The 19,119-nt window shown below is 37.3% G+C and overlaps 1 protein-coding gene and 1 long non-coding RNA gene across 8 annotated transcripts in view; one reads left to right on the plus strand and one right to left on the minus strand.

The window, feature by feature from the left end:
- Nucleotides 1-19,119, plus strand: part of LOC136847739 (protein shisa-like-2A) — a 438,013-nt gene that overhangs the window by 394,332 nt on the left and 24,562 nt on the right. For 2 of the 7 annotated variants that reach the window (XM_067119602.1, XM_067119603.1), the window contains exons 6-8: nucleotides 9,332-9,437; nucleotides 10,305-10,367; nucleotides 13,088-13,221. In XM_067119602.1, coding sequence (XP_066975703.1) covers nucleotides 9,332-9,437; nucleotides 10,305-10,367; nucleotides 13,088-13,221 — 303 coding nt within the window. Of the gene's footprint in view, nucleotides 1-9,331; nucleotides 9,438-10,304; nucleotides 10,368-12,841; nucleotides 12,854-13,087; nucleotides 13,222-19,119 lie in introns of all 7 variants that reach the window. The other 5 variants (XM_067119605.1, XM_067119604.1, XM_067119607.1 and 2 more) reach the window with 5 other exon arrangements.
- LOC136847740 (uncharacterized) overlaps nucleotides 15,651-19,119 on the minus strand; it is a 102,064-nt gene continuing 98,595 nt past the window's right edge. The window contains exon 3 of the long non-coding RNA XR_010855820.1: nucleotides 15,651-16,003. This is a non-coding gene — a long non-coding RNA (uncharacterized lncRNA). The remainder of the gene's footprint in view (nucleotides 16,004-19,119) is intronic.

The following is a 19,119-nucleotide window of genomic DNA, read 5'->3' on the forward strand; positions in this document are numbered from 1 at the left end:
ATATACAAAGTTTCTTTTCACATCCTCCTTTAGTTAGAGATCTGGTCCCTTTTCATGACAACAAGAGAGAGAGAGAAAATCACTAAAATTTCCATGCTTTTAACTTTTCTCATCATCTCATTAGCCTCTTAATATATTCATCCGTCATCTTGGGTCGAGATGATGACGAAAATTGAGGAAAAAAAATCGAATGTTTTTGAAGAGAAAATCTTCCCCGTCCAAGAGCAAAATAACAATGATAATGCTAAAAATAACGCACTGGTACCCATTTCTTTAAGCCCAGTCTTCCAGTTTTAACAATTCGCGTTGGTTGTTCTTTAGGAAGAAAATTTATTTTTTCATTCTTATGCACTGTATAAAAGATTAACATACAGTCATGTAACTCTACCTTAACAAAACTGGTCATGCGGTTTTTGCGTAATTCCTGTATAAGACTAATAAAGTGCATCCATTTCCCGGACATTTTTCGACACAGATTGACGTCATCCACATGTTTTCATATCAGAGGGTCATGTATTTGCTCTCCTTTCTCTTCTGCATTGTTGTCGTTATTGATGTTGCTGTTATTCTCCAATTCTTGTTCTTCACTTTATGTAAAATTCTTATTTCACGAGGAAAAACAACAAAATATAAGTGATTCGGACCCCTCCACTAATGAGTTTCTTTGGATTATTCCGTAAATACAGAGTGGCTGTCATTGGCAAATGCAAGAATGCTGTTGGGGAAGTGAAGAAGGCTGTTACCGCAGCTCACATTCTGTTAATCAACACGGACAGTGGGTCCACTTGTTGGGTTCCTTTTTCACGATGTCGTTGGAAATTGGGTTAGCAGTGGCGGTTGCAAACGTGAAGCTGTTTGGGAGTCATTAGGCCGGTAACTGCATGGCAATAATTAGACCCGGGGCAGTTGAGAATAGCCAGACTTCGTAGGCACAGAAGCAACCGCTCCCCCCCCTCCCGCATATTACACGTGGGTGCAAGGGTATGGCAATTTTAGTATCTTTTAGGATTTCGTATTGAGCTTTAAAATTATCTTAGTTATTTACCAATCTTGTAATCTATCACACCTCACACCACCAACATCCATTCTGCCATAAAAACGGAAAACTGACACGTTGTTGCTGTTTTAGATTAAGCTTTCCTTATGCCAGCATGGGCTCTTGCTCACAGAGCAGTCCTTAGACATTGGAGCAAGGAATTTTTAAGGACAAATGTCTCCGGATGGAGTTGGTAACTTTCTTTTTTGATCTAAGCAGTGAGTTATGTAACTGGTGGTCAGTCGAATGTGTTGGCTTGCAACGAGAGAGAACAAGGTTATGGGGCTAGCGGCCTCATCCCTAAAGATTTGCTGAGAACCGCTAACTTAATACCTCCTCAAGGTTTCCCTCCGTAGTAAAAAAGTATATATATATATAAAGTATATATATACATATATATATATATACTGTATATATATACATACATACATACATACACGTATATAATGCACACACACACACACACACACACACACACATATATATATATATATATATATATATATATATATATATATATATATATATATATATATATATATTATATATATATGTATATAACTTCTACGGAATAACTACGTGATTTCTAATATAAGCAGAGGTTATGGCTATGAGGAAATTGAAACAAGGGTGCAAGATCTTTCACCTTTGTTCTTAGGCATTTTCAAGTCACTTGATGTCATATATATATATATATATATATATATATATATATATATATATATATATATATATATATATATATATATAGGGCACATCATACATAATTATGAATTACATCAGCGGCATACAGACAGCCTACCACCAAACCATCTCTGCCACTCAAAAACTCCGCGCACCGCTCACAGCTGTATGTGCTGCACGTAACTACCATTGCTTTATGCCACTTCCAGCAACACTGCAAAAAGAAACCCAAGAAGTGGACTCCCTGTCCCTGTTAATTAACAGGATGTGAGTTGCAGTAACAGCCTTTCTTCATTTCCCCAACAGCATTCTTGCATTTGCCACTAACAGCCTCTTTGCATTTACGTAATGACCCAGAGAAACTCGTTAGTGGCCGGATCCATGCCACTGCTGCTGCGTGTAAGGGCTCTTTTTGCGAAATGAGAAGTCGCTGAGTTAAATGGAAAAAGCGGGATAATTGTAATTACGATAATATTTTATTTCTCATCATACCTTTCCTTTAAAATAGATGAAACATCGATGGATTGAATTCCAATCATTATGTTATTGAGATCATTATGTCATTCAGACTGCTGCTGTTGACTGGAAACTAAAGATTCTAGTAAATCAACATTTTCAAACAGTTCACTCGCGTAAAGCCATAATGCACATCAATTTCGGCACAAGTATGACACCATTCTCCTCTTTCTTTTGCATACTGTTATGCTTTCAGATTATCGTGGCCCTTTCTTCCTAACACTCATACCTTTCCATTAAGCAAGTAATTGTCAGGCTTTCCCTTCAGTTCCCAAAGCATGTAAGTGACATATATTCGTGCAGTTCATATACTGCATAGCAGTTATACTATATAGCAGCTACAATTCATAGCTAGTATAAGGCACATCAACTGGAATTTAGACGATTGCAAGAAACATGCAACAGAAACTACAAACAGATATGTAGGAAATTACTCACTGTAAGAATGGAGACCCCTTTGAGAACTCAAAATGCATAAACATACATAAGAACAGCAGTTGAGAGAAACAAAGACATTAGGGCAATAACAAGGACAATTTGCAAGATCGCCCAGTTCCTTGCATGCAATGAGACACGAATTGTATGCAGTAAAAGCATTACATCCTTTGTGCTCCCTTAACAAACACGCTATCATGTTTGAATGGCCCTTTTTTTTTATCTTCTCAAGACGGGGCTCCATGATAAGACAGTTCGTCTCTATCCTAATTAAGACAGTAAGGAAGACATTCAATGCATAGTCAGGTACACGAGTTACAGATGCAACCGTGTAGGTTGAAAGTGCGTTAAAAATCAAACGTTTTCTTTTGGCTAAGATATAAGGAAAGGTAAATTGGAAGGTAATGTTTTTAAATGCATTGATTATATTAGGAGGAAGACTCGAAATGTAAACCATTAAAATGTACAAAATATTTATTTTATATCAAGCTAAGTACTTAGGTATCCATATACAGTATGATGTTACTTTATTTTTAACTGCCATAACTATTTACTACCGCTACTATGTTTGCTTGCGGGCCTCGTAATGACCAACTGCCGATCGGACCAGGCTCTAAATATTGTTAACCGCTCAAATTACAATTAAATCTTTTTAAAAGGAAGTGGCATAAGCCTTGGTCAGAACCTTTAGCTCTCATCCACGCTTGTGGTCGAACAAGAGGGACAGGTCTTTTCTTGCTCCCATACGGGAATAGCCTCCTTAGATAGCATGTTTCTCTCTCTCTCTCTCTCTCTCTCTCTCTCTCTCTCTCTCTCTCTCTCTCTCTCTCGGGGGTTCGCTTTAGGATCGAAATCCCTCCCAGAATCTAATCAACTTTCTTTTGCCCATAGCTAATTTCCCCACATTGCAGTGAAATCCAGTAACAAGCACTCCTCATAACTTAACTCCCACCAAACCTTCTAACGGTTATTTAATTGGAATCCATGAAGGACGTTTTGAAGATATAGAAATATCATCCGAGTTATGATACATCTGAAGAGTCTAAAAACTTCTTGACACATAATCAAAGACTTCACGAAATTCCACTGAAAGATACCCCAGGAACAGACACTGATGAATGCATAACCTCCATCCAGCTTCATAGCCATTTGTATTGTACGTTGTTGGAATATCAAAATGGTTTATTGAATTATTAAAATTGAGTTATATTTTATATTTAGGAGACAAAGCACTAATATCAATGCTTTGCGATGCTAAAACCGTGTCATAATGAATATGAAGTTGATGGAGAAAGGGATGATAACATCTGTCTGGCTGCAAATGCCTACATATTAGTGCCTTCGCTCTAAAAGCAAATTAACAGCATTGTTTGTGCTACTTTAACGTCTAAATACAGGGTGAGTCCCTTCTGAAGCATGCATCTACTGCTATCAAGCCGCTTTGCGCAAATACACAAAAGCCTTTAATCATCATCATGACGCTATCCACACATGCAACATGCCAGTCACCTCTGCTTTGCAACCGCTCCCTAGACAGCTTTCCATTAATCAAGAACTACTTACGTCTTTCCTCTTTCCTCGCAGCTTCAACTTTTTACCTTCATTTGCATTCTACATCCACACGGCGCTTCCATAAAACTGTGTTGGATAAACAGTCCTTTCATACTTTCCAAATTGGCTTCCACAACTCTCCACTTTCTTCCGAAAAAAAATTTTTTCCTTACACCCAGCCACCTTCTTTGCTTCGCCTAATCTGCAACTCGCCTCTTATCTCATCCTACCAACAGCCTTCGAGGTATGTGTAATTTATTCTTAAATGCCTGTACATAACTGTTTCCATTCTTTCACCATCCAAGTTAACAGTTATGACTCATTATATTGTTTCCATGAACCCTTTTATTTCTAATCAACTATCAACTTTCTTCTCTTAGCCATTCACCACTCTGTTCATGAACCTCTTTTTATCCCTCAACTTTGCACCTAAATCAGATGTCCTTTCTCAGGCGTTGTGCATTTCTGTTCCATCCATAAATGTATTGAGTGGCCATAGAGATATAAAACATCCTGGTCTTAGAATATACACCAAATTGAAGCCCCCCCCTCCCCCCCGCCTCCGTCAAAATTTCTGATATATGCTTTGCTTTTAATCATCTTCAATGCCATATATACTCGACACCTCTCACCTCGCATCTGTCATTGCTGTCGTGAGCTTTTTCTAGGTCCATGTGCGCCACATTCTTCATCCCTATAGACTCAGTTTTCTCACAACCTTCTGTCATGTGACTTAGTTTCTCAGTCACATCCTTTCTTTTAGCTTTCAGGAAACTAAGTGTTGTTAAGTTTGGGGAGTTACCTTTGGCACCTTAACAATCTCATTCATTCTCTGTAACCTTTCCCTCGTCCAGACATAACTTACGCATCCGGGTCAGCCACCCAATTTCTCTTTCTTACGCAGTGAACTATTAATTTTCGATTCATTATAGTTTTGGATAGGTATCCCATTGCACATCTGGAATCATAATTTGGGATTCGAACCTGGGTTAGGAGGAGCAGCTGTTCAGCACCATACCACCCACGCTATCACAAATGATGAAAATTTATTTCATCTCAAAATGTACATATATGTACAGACATATTCAAATCTTAGAGTATCGCAAATATTTTTGGATAAGCTTTTACTGGAAACCTTTAATCCGAATTTTAAAATAAAATTTCCCTTCTTGTCAAGATTCTAACCTGGATCACGAAGAGCATATTTTCATCGCCATACTATCCATGCTATAAAGGACAAGAATATTTCTTCTCAAACTTACATATTTTATCTGTAGGCTTCAGATTAACTTTACTTGAACTGCAATACACCCTCTCTTGTCTATGTTAATCTGATGTTAAGAACCTTTTTCCTAGGCTCGCTATATTCACCAGATCCATGTAAAGGTCGTTGGCTAGCATGTAATAAACTCTTAACGCCTCGATTCCTAGACATATTTTAATAGGTTTTCCTCTGAGATCCTTCAATCCGAGTTGGAGAAAGAAATGGAGAACCATTCCTTCCTTGTCAGGACTCGAACCTGGGTTAGCAGCAGCTACTGACCAGCGCCATGTTGTCCAGGCTGGTAGGAAGGGTAAGTATTTATTTTAGCTAATCCATACATCATTCGAATTCAGGTACATTTCACATGAACTTAAAAAAAGATCCATTCTCATTCATGACGTGACGGTAAGCACTTTTTTCTGATTTAAAATATATGCAGTTTACAGGTTAGAGCCATCAGATTTGTGTACAATGGCCAGAATGCATTGAAGGCTTGGCTTCGTGAATCATCAATATTTTTGGTTACGTTACCTACCGAATCCCTTTTAGCGTGGGCGATATGGTGCTGAACAGCTGCTCCTCCTAACCCAGGTTCCGTATCCAAAAATATTAGGGAATCAAAAGAAGTCGAGAGTCCAATGCACGTTCGCCACTGTCTTTACATAGATCTAAATAATTTGAACCTGTAGACCGCCATATATTTTAGCCAAAAGAATAAAAAAAAAATGCCTATCATCATGTTACCAGAAAGGAAATGGGTCGATTTTAGTTATAGTGAAATGATTCCGAGTTTGATCTAAATATGAATGAGTTAAAATAAATCCTTATCCTCCGAAATACCTGGAGTAGTATGGTGCTGAGCAATGGCTCACTCGAAACATGGGCCGAGCCCTGTCATGAAGGTTAGAGCCTCTTTCGTTCCTAAACTCGGATCGAGGGCTTTCAGTGGAAAACTTGGAGAAGTTGAGAGTTCATTGAATGCTAGCCGATGTCGTTCTACAGATCTGGTGAATATGAACCGCAGATTCCATGCATTCAAACCAGGAAAATAGAACCTAACATCATATAACCATAGTGAGGATGAGTCTTGCAATTCAAGCAAAATGTTTCTGAATTCTGCGGATACAGTTTGTGCGTTAGAGCTAAAACATGTTTTTATCCTTTACAGTATGAGAGTATGATATTGAAGTAATGCTTCTCACGACATAGAGTTGAATACTAGCACAAGGGGAAAGATTTTATTACATCAGGAAATTCGGATGAATGTTTTCAATGGAAATTTATTCCAAGAATATTAGATACTCGAGAAAATAAAAATCCGTTGCATGCCGTCTGTATATTTACAGGCCTGTACACACACATGTATATATACATTTATGTGTATAGGAAGACAGATTAATGGACAAAGACTGAAATTCGCAAATGAAAAAACCAAGAAACATACTGAAACATTGAAAGTAAGATAACGGCAACGCCATCCAGGGAATTAGCAGTTGCAAGATACAAATGAAGCTTCGTTAATGACACCATCTCGAGGGAACGGGCCCGTAATTATTGGGGAGTAATTTATGATGATCCAACCCCCTTGGCGTCTTCTTCCTGAAGAGATATATTTGTCAATTTGTAGATGGTGAATGATTGAGACTCCTACTCATCTTCGCCAGGTTGAATTGGAAAGAACCCATTCACTTCCCTTCACTCTTTTGGCTTCAGAGGCTTCATTTGGGACCTATTGCCATGCCCACCAGGATCCAAAGGCCTGCCTCTCTCTCTCTCTCTCTCTCTCTCTCTCTCTCTCTCTCTCTCTCTCTCTCTCTCGTCCTTTTTCCATAGATGATGATATATATCTGCTCTCTCTCTCTCTCTCTCTCTCTCTCTCTCTCTCTCTCTCTCTCTCTCTCTCTCTCGTCCTTTTTCCATAGATAATGATATATCTGCGCTCTCTCTCTCTCTCTCTCTCTCTCTCTCTCTCTCTCTCTCTCTCTCTCTCTCTCTCTCTCTCGTCCTTTTCCATAGATGATGATATATATCTGCTCTCTCTCTCTCTCTCTCTCTCTCTCTCTCTCTCTCTCTCTCTCTCTCTCTCTCTCTCTCGTCCTTTTTCCATAGATGATGATATATCTGCTCTCTCTCTCTCTCTCTCTCTCTCTCTCTCTCTCTCTCTCTCTCTCTCTCTCTCTCTCTCTCTCTCTCTCTCGTCCTTTTTCCATAGATAATGATATATATCTGCTCTCTCTCTCTCTCTCTCTCTCTCTCTCTCTCTCTCTCTCTCTCTCTCTCTCATAGATAATGATATCTCTCTCTCTCTCTCTCTCTCTCTCTATTCCAATATATATAGATATAATAAATCTCTCTTCTGCCTTGCCCTATTCCAATATATATAATAAATCTGCTCGCTCTCCCTCTCTTTCTCTCTCGTGCAATTCCCACAAACTCCTCATTTTTTCAGCCTTTGTCTCGTTCCTTTTCTCCTCCTCTTCCTTCCTCAGCCCCTTTCTTGTCTCCTTAAAGCCTGATGTCATTTTTTATGTCGCTCATAAAATCTGTCCTTTTGACTGAAGGCCAAAATCTCCCATCATAATCATCATCATCCAGGCTTATTATGCTCAGTTTAGTTAACTTGACGTGGCTGCATGAAGTCTCCTCACAGAGGGATTTGCTTATTTTCTTGCGATACGCCTTCTTTTATGGGCGTTGCTTTTTCTTTATAAGATACCTCACGTTTCTTGAGATTTGCTTTTATCTTACCGAAGGCTGTACCACGCGCAGCGCATTCTTGCAACTTTCAGTATCTCTCCGAACAAATTTTACACCAGGAGACTAATGTTGTTTTTCTTTATTCGTACAAAATGGACATCCAAGGATATTCAGAAGGTGACGTCACAGAAACCTGAATTATGGACTTCAGTTTTGCCACAGCTTTTAATGCTTAGTGTAAAGTTTGCCGTAAAGATACCAATGATGATAGGTAAGGCGATCGAGTGATATTGTTCTGAAGGATGTCTGGTTTCTTAGATTTGTAAACGGAAAATATTATCTTAACAAAGATATTTTAAGGAAAATAAGTCAAGATGAACGGTTTTTAACTCTGATGATGATTTTTGGGAGGTAGATATGTTAATTTAATTAAAAGTCAACTTTGACTTCCTTTTAACTCCTGTGGTATTCCTGTAATGATTAAATGCCCCTTCAATCAAAGTCAATAAAATACTTTCAGCATTTCTTTATTCTGATTTCAGATTAACGCCATTTAGCCTATCCCAAGTTTTTAAAGAGGGGGGCCTGGTGTTCGAACTCACTCAATTAGGATTAGAAATGTGAATAATATCATTGACTCATTTGTATTTATCAATGTTGTTTTTAAAAGTATCATAAACTAATCAGAATCTCAATCATATTGTTTAATATTCACCTGTAGATACAACATTATCTCCATTTTTAACAAAAAAGGTAGTAAAAATTTTCAGAGTTTTTTAGTTCATTTTATGCTCAGGAAAGAGTGATAGCATAACATCTCCATTATTCGTATGTAGACTGAAGAACATCTCCAGAGTATATTAATCAGTAGCCAGTAACAAAATAATACCTAATAACATTATCTACCTTAAGGCATTCTGTCTAAGCCTTTCATCTCTTTCCCCTTTTTGTCATTCTTAAACTGTCTCTGAAAGTCGCTGTTGCTTGCCTGCAATTCTCCACCTTTGCCTGCTATTTGTATGCCCGGGTGACAAGGCCTGCCTCTCTTAGAATTTGCCTGTTTGCGTGCGTTGCGTGCGTGCGAGCTGGCGTGCGTGCATGCGTGTGTGTCCCTTCTTTCTTTCTTTCTTTTCTATCCATCTCTTCAGGACCAATCTACCAGATGCACTGCTCTTCAACAGCCTCGGGTGTGGCCAACATGTACAGCTTCTCGGCGACCACCACGCCCTCGGAGACGCCCAGGTCACTCTCCAGGTAAGGCAAGGATATCCCCCTGGAAAAGATAAAAAGTAAAAAATAAATAAATGGGATGTTGGAGAGATTGCTGTTATAGACACATCTGGTTTGAGGCAGTGCTGGAGAGAGAGAGAGAGAGAGAGAGAGAGAGAGAGAGAGAGAGAGAGAGAGAGAGAGAGAGAGAATGGGGGTTGGGCGAAGGTGGACAAACAGATGCACTTCTACAATGTTGCCGGGGTGGGGGGGGAGAGAAAAAATGGAGAAAAGAGAAAGAAAAGAAAACGCTGGTGAGAAAAGAATTGAGAGAGAGAGAGAGAGAGAGAGAGAGAGAGAGAGAGAGAGAGAGAGAGAGAAAGGACCGTGTGGCACTTGCACTTGGAAGTGGGTGAAAATTCAGGAGAAAAGTGATGCATCATTTTGTCATTTTTCAGGGCTCTGCACTTGTGAAGATGTGATTAACTGGTGAGAATTTATAATTTTCAAGTGGAAAACCTAGAGACACGCAAGCAGAAATAGTATTGGTTCATGCATCAAAAATTTAGAATGTTCTTGGAATTTAGGAAATCAAAGTAAAACACTCAGCTAAATGAAAAATTGGCGTATGGTGTATATTGTTAGTGTTAATGTCTCTCATTTCTATTTCAGATAAGGAATATCACCCTTAGGAAGTTATGATTATAAACAATGTAAAATCGCATTTATAATTGCATGTATTCACTACTATCATTTCTTTTATAACAAAGAATTTCAATATAAGGAATTACGGAAATGTGTAAAAATTCGACAGCATTTTATGTTAAAAGTTTTACTTCATTTAAGTATTAAATTTTTTAAGAAACGGTAAACTAAAGCAGCTTAAATCGTTGGATTTTCTCTCCGATGCAGAATGTCCGGATCCTTTGACGAGACTTCGGCTTCGTTGTCCGACTACAGCGTGAGGTCTTTCGCGTAATTATCCCTAAGAGTTCATTTCTCGGAGAAAAATGATCAAGGGTTCTCAACCTAGGGGGGGGTTCTTGTACCCTCAGAGGTTCTCAGGAGTACAATACAAGAGGGATTTTAATAACTGAAGAAATTGGGGGAGACAAACAGACAGACAGGCATTACAGAAGGGTGACAAAAATGTGTAGGGAGAAGAGAGAAGCTACATGAGTGAAATAAATGTAGAGAGAGAGAGAGAGAGAGAGAGAGAGAGAGAGAGAGAGAGAGAGAGAGAGAGAGAGAGAGAGAGAGGATACTGATATAGTTGGAAGAAGTGCAGAGAGCTGTGAGAGGTGGGTTGGGGATGCATTTTCTTGGGTAAAAAATAAACGTAGAGAAAGAAAGGGAGAGACGGAGACAGGATACTTATATGGGTGACAAAAATTTAAAGGGAGAGAGAGAGAGAGAGAGAAAGAAAATTGATGATGAACTGCATTATATGGCCATTACAATGCATACCATGTTTATATCAACTGTAACGCTATTCCGTATTGTATATTAAGTTTTAACAATATTAGGGTTATAGCCGGAAGAATTGAGTTAAAAAAAGGTTGAGAACCCATTTTTTTTAAACGTTTGCTCCCTGTCAGCAATAACCGAAATAAATATCTGGTCTTGTCCTTTAATACGTGTGCATTTGACTAACAGCAATAAAATGAATTATGGTTTTGAATTATTTCAAGACGAGTACTGTATGATAATGGCTGCCAGTTATGAGTGTTAATTTAGACGAGAGGAATGTTATGTACTGTATACATATATTATATAGATAGATAGATAGATAGATAGATAGGTGTCTCGTCTATTATGTATTGTATACATGTATTTTATAGATAGACAGGTGTGAGTGTGGTATTGAGCATCGTCCTTTAATTTTAGGAGCCATCATGGTGTGGGAAAACGGCGTAATGCTTAAAAAAAAATCGGCAAACAAAAAATAACACACACATATACAGATATATGTGTGGATGTGCGTGTGTGTATGTAACTACAAGCCAAAAAATGAAAATTTCTGACGGCCCAACTGCGAACACATCCGTTTTACTCCGTGATACGTTAACCGAAATGACTTCTGAGCGAAAACTTCTCCCAAGTATTCTCCAGTAGTTCTGGCAATTAGGAAGTAACTACAATAATTACCGGGGCAGAGAGAGCCCGTTAAAGCGCCGTAATGGCCCTCTTTGAAAGATTCCAAATGCATTCGTAAATCACCCGGCGTACGTTTGTGCGAAGCGCGGATGGACCCATTCGGGACGCGAGTTGTTCTTTTTATGTCGTCTTCGTGATTTTGCAAGACGTTACCTCTTGAATACTGATTAGGGAGTCTGCAGGTGTGTGCCTTATAGCTGCTGTTTAATAGCTTTACACTGACGAGGAAGTACGCAGGTGTGTGGTACAGATATTGTTAATAATGTTAACAACTGAGAGAAATCCAGCCTTTGAACTATGAGGTAATTTACAATAATTAAAAAATTGCATCACCATGAAACTCAAAATGTGGTTACGGTCTTTGCTACGAAATGATAACGAAAGGTAATTTGACGATTTAATTTGGCCGAAGTCTTAATTTCATTTCGGAGATGATAAACACGATTAACTTTTCCCCCCATTTTCAGTATATATACCGTAGTTGTAAATGGTCGGAGGATAATTAAGTTAGTTTCTTTCTTTTAAGTTTTAGATAGATAATTTTTCCCTAGTGTAAAGTTCGCGTTGTAATAAGAGCCCTTTAGCCTTCCTTCGTTTGTGTGTTTTTGTGTGTGTGTGTGTGTGTGTGTGTGTGTGTACTGGAACGAGATGTACCACATATTCCGCAGGTATTTTTTACCACACGACTCTGTATACTTGTGTCTTAACGAATATATTCAAACTACCTCAGAATAGAGATAAAGTTTGGAACTCTTCTTTGCGTAAATGATTTAGAGTCCAGTCTTCATTCTACGTATGTTTGTAATAAGGATTTGCACAACCGAAACTTTCTCGGTTATGGGAACTTTCACTTTCCGTCATTTTCTTTTTTTCCTTCTTTCTCCTCTTCTCCTGGGAGGAAGAAACTTTGCGTATATGGAACAGATCTAACCATTTTTTTCTGCCCAGCCTAACGTGACTCACCGAACTTACTTCATCGTAGACTTAAGATAACCATTTTAATCAAGAATCTTACTCATGAAAACTAATTTAACGTTGAATTTACTTACATCTGACTTTTCCTTTGTGTTTAATTAACCACTGACTATGAAGATGTAATGTTTTTGTTTGCACGAATTTTTTTCTTTTCCATGTCGACAAAGGCAACGAAATAAAATAAGTCTGTCCCTATTTAATTTCTTTCTTACCTTTGACAGACTCCTTTCGCCCCTTTTTCATTTTATTTTATATTTCATTTCCTGCAACTGAAGTATTTTATTTTTAATTCATTCGTTTTTCTTTTTTGTGAACAGGGCTTCTACGAGGTTAGTGTGTTATTATTTTCTTTTATTTTACACCCACGAGCTAAGCTGCAATCATATTTTTGTAAGAAACAATTTGCCGTGTGACGTTATATTGTAGTTTTGTCATGTTACTTTTTTTCGTTTTCATTTTTATTTGCTTTTGATTTTACTTTTTTATTACATTGAGCAGTGTGTCTTATCGACAGCCCAAAGACCCTAAGCAGTGGCACTAATTCCTATCCCTTAATTTTTCAGATCGCACGCTACTGTCGAGTCTGGATCGAATACCAGCAACCATTTCGACCACCGGACTTTGATCGAATCGGACGATCCACGGCCAATCGTCCAGTCGTTCGCTAATGATCGGAGGCACGGCAACCATAGACCAGGTGAGACGGTTTCGCTTTTCTTAGATAAACATTACTCCTGCAGAGACTGTCATCCTGAGCCACTTCTGACTAGTTTTGTTTTCCGCTCTAGGGAAATTTCAAGACGTCCTAGATTTCCTAGAATAGTTGGGATAGGTTAGGATCAGATGGCGGTTATGATTTGAAAGGGTGTCAGTGTTCCTTTCTCAGAGTCTCAGATTATTTAATGTTTTTGTCTTGCAAGTTGTTCCAGTTTATATTTTTGCCAAATAAGTTGTTTCATTTTGTTTTGTCTTGCAAATTTTTCGCCCAGATGAGTGGTTGCAATAGTACTTAATTGTTAATTCGAAACTGGGCTATTTCATTGACCACTTAGGTCGTATCAGTATTCAAAAATGTCATTGATTACTTGGGTCACATCACTACTCAAAAATGTCATTTTTTTCAAGAATGGGTCATTGCATAATTTTCAGTATTTTTTTTTAGATTTTTTCGCCATTGATAATTTATTACTTTTCAAAGAGGGTCTTTAATTATTTATTTCTTAATTTTTCAAAAGAAGAAATCTTATCACTATTCCCAAGGATACTTATACTAGTACTTCAGAGCAATCATCCAAATGTAAGACAAGATACCAAGGTAGAAAAATGTCAAGGTCACACTCTCTAGAGACCACTGAGGAACAAGTGATAATTTTTCAAAATGAATCTGAGCCTAGGAGAAAACCGACCTTCATCACAACCTCCCTCTCGATCCCGAGGGTTTCTTCATACGAGGAAATTATTTTCTGTATATTCAGACCCATCGTCAGAAATACATTACTTCGTTGAAATTCTGTTCGGAATCCGTAGTGCGGAAGGGATTTAAGAGCGTGGTTTGGGGAGAAAGTGGGGCTGGGGGGGAGGGGGGAGGGTGATGGTGCTGGTGGTGGGAAGAACAGGAAGAAAAGGAGACGTAGGCTAAATGGAGGAAGAGGTTGTGGTGGAAGAAAAGGAGGCGTAGGTTAAATGGAAGAGGAATAGGAAGCTAGGAGGGAGAGGCGGTAAAGTAGAGACCGAATGAAGGAATGACGGGGGTAGGGTAGGGAGTAGGGCGTAGGGAGTGTCTAGTAGTAGTAGGAGGAGGAGGAGGGTAAGGAAGGAATATTTAGATCCACATCTGGCCAGCAGGCTTACAGGCCAAAGAAAAAGGCTTTCCGAAGGGCTGCGTTTCGCATTAATGCAAACTCACATAAACATTTCCGATGAAGAAGAAGAAGAGTTCCCGGATGGTACTTCATCCGGCTCTCGCTCTGGTTGAACCATCGGGCATTGGTTTGGCTTTCAGCTCTTTCCACTATATAATTTCCTTTTATGTAAGGAACACCAAAGACGATTGATTTATTATACAGTAGTTGTTATTATATGGTAATACTGATAGTTGTATAATGACACTTATTTTGTATTAGCTATTGTAAAATCTCTTTTTTAGGTCTTAAACTACAGCAGTCATATAAGTTTTGTGGTAGTATTTAAAGTTTATCACAACTCTTGATAGGGTTATTACATTATTATGTAAAATCTCGTTTTTAGGTGTATTACAGCAGTTATTTTCTAGGTTTAGTGTGGTTTTATAATTGGTTTATCACAGTACTTATTATTATGTAAAATCTCGTTTTTAGGTGTATTACAGCAGTTATTTTCTAGGTTTAGTGTGGTTTTATAATTGGTTTATCACAGTACTTATTATTATGTAAAATCTCGTTTTTAGGTGTATTACAGCAGTTATTTTCTAGGTTTAGTGTGGTTTTATAATTGGTTTATCACAGTACTTTTGATTGGGGATATTACATTATTATTACAAGTTAGTGTAGTAAATTTCAGTACCCTTTATTATGTGGTTGTGTTTGGTAACTCGTAAATCGGCACTGCTTTTGAATTAATATAGGTTTGTTACAGTAACCATTACTCTATATAGATTTAGGGTGCAGTATTAGTTTATTTGTAGGACGATACATTTCTTTTGCGTTAATAACTGGAATATCTCTTTATATATTACCGAATCAAATAATGTTGGACTTGTCGTAAATTAACCAATATTTATATAATTCATAAATACGTACCTCTTCACATTATTGAATTAATGCACTTTATGTAGAAAACATACAATTCACATATAATGTGTAACTTTAATATATATAATATAACAATATTTATATAATTGTAACATTATTGAATTACTTTATGTAGAAAACATACAACTTATAATGTAACTTAATATAATATAACTTAATTGTAACTTATTGAATTAATGCACTTTGTTGTAAAATATATACAATTGTAACATCTGTTAAAATGACATGTTTAAATATTATTATTAAATTACTTTGAGGATAACACATTAAATTCCACATACAATGAATTATCATTAACAATAGTTTTGTTTATGAGGAGTGAAAAAAATGCATGTGATAAAAGAAAATTGTTATTTATTGTACACTTTGCCAAGGCTGAAACAATGTATGGAAGGCATTCAACAGTGAAAATCACATTTCCAATGCGATCTACGCATAGAACTTCTTTCAAGTAATAAAAATCAGTTTCAAAGTAGACTTTTCAAAATTAGTGAAGTGATTCAATCAAAACGTCATCTGGACACTGTTCGTTTTTCGTGTGTAGTGATTTGGACGTTACCTAGAAACCAACATTTGTCGGGATACCCGACTCTTCTACGAGCGAGGAAATGATCATGATGCGAGCCACTCTGGTTCAAAACGGACTGCAAGATTCAACGACCCTTTATTCCATCCAGCACTGCAGATTACCTGAAAATGAGCAAATAGCAAAATTAGAACAATTTTATAGCACAGTGAAGCTAAAGGCTATTCAAAGAATGGTTTCAGTGCAACTGGAAGCATAATTATAAATTGTACAACCTTACGGTGTTACTATATGCAGAGCACAGCATCTCTGCCGAGTGACTCAAACAAAATCGTCAAATTCATATTTTTATCACATTGCATAATTCAGGGTAGACCATTACCATGCGCACTTCAGCTACAATCGCCAATCACCCAAAGTTCAAGAATGCCACTATTCATACTGCACTACGGATTTTATAAACATGGAAGTTCACGAATGCCAGGCTACATGTAGTACAATCATACTGCCTATACTGCGCCACTATTCATACTGCACTACGGATTTTAAATGCCACTATACTGCCTTACGAATTTGATATGAACCTCAGAAATTAGGCAGCTACAGTATCATCAAGGAACCTGAGTGGAAAGAATGTCTTTACAGTCATAATATACTGCAGATTCAAACAAGAGACGACAGAAAGCCACTGCACCCTTCAAATTTTTAACGGCACTTAACAGATTTCAGATTTTTTATGAACTGAAGTCATAGAAGCATTAGGACTTAGGCAGCTTCAGTCACGACTGGCTCGGATATCACTGAACGTATTTTAAAGTGACAAAGATTAGAAACTGACACGGAAATTACAGTTACCAGATCCCAGTGTGTTAAACAAGCTGAAGGAATTTTAAGAGACTTCATAGTAAGCACTGCACCCTATATTCGGCGATCAAATCACAAGGAGCCAATTGTTTATGAAGTATCTCTTAAGAATTTGCATGCAAAACATATTGAACAAGCATAAATGAAAATCAATGAATTTGACTTGTGTCGTGTTTGTCACAACACTTACGATTTATTGAAACTAAAATAACAGTAATTTTATAACAAGATCTACGCAAGAATTGATTTGAATTTTGCAGTTCATTCACAACATTCGTAAAGGATTCTAAATTGTTACAGCATTTATACATTAATTTTATTAGAAGGATTTTTATTACAAGAATATTATTTTGGGAGAGAGAAATTATGAAATTATCACAACATTCATACAGTAATTTATGAAAAGGAAGTTATTTCGATATTTGAATAAGGTTTAAAAAAAATACACAAGACGCGTGAGGTTTGATGGCCATCAAAATACATATATCATGAGAACACTTCTACTGCAGTCTGTCAGGTATCCATCTTTCAAGAATTTACGAGTTGAGCTTGCAGTCTGTCAGGTATCCATCTTTCAAGAATTTACGAGTTGAGCTACAGTCTTGAATAAGAAAGAGAACAACATCTGCCTCGGTCATCATACTGCAGTCTGTCAGGTATCCATCTTTCAAGAATTTACGAGTTGAGCTACAGTCTTGAATAAGAAAGAGAACAACATCTGCTTCAGTCATCAGGCCATCGTTCACATCCTTGAACAATGTGTTTTAGGATTCAAGAATGCCTCAGTATCTTTACAAGTCAAACTGCACATTATGCCTCAGTATCTTTAAATTCAAACTGCAGATTATTTACGAGTCCTCAGTATCTTTATGAGTCAAACTGCAGATTATTCAACAGTATCTTTTACAAAGTCAACAGTGCAGATCTTCTGTTTAGAGTAAACTGAATTCATAGAAACATCCTTTGGTAGCTGAAGGAAATTTGATTCCCAGAGACTGCACAGTAAGCACCGTCTTGAACAGCATTCAAGTTATCACCACAGTAAAGGATATAAAATCACAAACAGCATTCAAGAACAGCATAAACAGCATTCAAGTTGCCACCACAATAAATCACAATGATGCAGATTACAAGTATTTTGATCAACGGAAGGAAAGGAATTTGCCCCAATGCAGGTTAACTCAGGATTCAGATTAGCACCCCCATCATTGTAGGTTCAATATAACTCTAGAAGTTTGCAGACTGACTTTGAAGGAAATAGCAGAATTGACTCAAAATCAACGGAAGAAATTTGCCTCAATGCAGGTTAACTCAAGATTCAAATTGCAAACCCCATCATTGTAGGTTCAATATAACTCTAGAATTTACAGACAGACTGACAAGGAAATAGCAGAAAATTGACTCAAAATCAACGGAAGAAATTTACCTCAATGCAGGTTAACTCAAGATTCAAATTGGCACCCCCATCATCGTAGGTTCAATATAACTCTAGAATTCTAGTTTGCAGAATTGACTCAAAATCAACAGAAGAAATTTGCCTCAATGCAGGTTAACTCAAGATTGGCACCCCATCATCGTATCAATGCAGGCAATTGAGTTTCAAAATCAAAAAGAAGAAATTTGCCTCAATGCAGGTGACCCCCCATCATCAAGGTTCAATATTAGTTTGCAGAATTGACTCAAAATCCCATCATGCAGGTGAACTCAAGGTTCAAATATAACTCTAGGTTCAATATAACTCTAGAATTCTAGTTTGCAGAATTGACTCAAAATCAACGGAAGAAATTTGCCTCAATGCAGGTTAACTCAAGATTTTGACGACGACACCAATGTAGGTTCAATACAAATCAAGACCAGTTGACAACTTCAGTTCGCAGACTGACTTTGAAGAAAATAGCAAAGTTATTCAGATCCAAAATTGACTCAAGAAAATAGCAAAGTTATTCAGATCCAAAATTGACTCAAGAAAATAGCAAAAGTTGACAAGTTATTTCAGTTCAGATCCAGACTGACAAAGTTTTGAAGAAAATAGCAAAGTTATTCAGATCCAAAATTGACTCAAGAAAATAGCAAAGTTATTCAGATCCAAAATTGACTCAAGAAAATAGCAAAGTTATTCAGATCCAAAATTGACTCAAGAAAATAGCAAAGTTATTCAGATCCAAAATTGACTCAAGAAAAAGATTTTGATCCAAAATTGACGACAAGAAAATACCAATATTCAGGTCCAAAATTGTAGGTTATTCAATACAAACCTAATTCACAAAAATATCCAAAATTCATAAGATAATTCACAAAGTTATCAGATCCAAGAATGAGAACACAAAGTTATTCAGATCCAAAAGTCAAGCAGGCAAATCCATCTTTCAAGAATAGTTATTCAGATCCAAAATTGCTCAAGCTACAGTCTTGATCC

Source organism: Macrobrachium rosenbergii, chromosome 17, assembly GCF_040412425.1.
Source record: "Macrobrachium rosenbergii isolate ZJJX-2024 chromosome 17, ASM4041242v1, whole genome shotgun sequence".
NCBI classification, from domain to species: Eukaryota; Metazoa; Arthropoda; class Malacostraca; order Decapoda; family Palaemonidae; genus Macrobrachium; species Macrobrachium rosenbergii.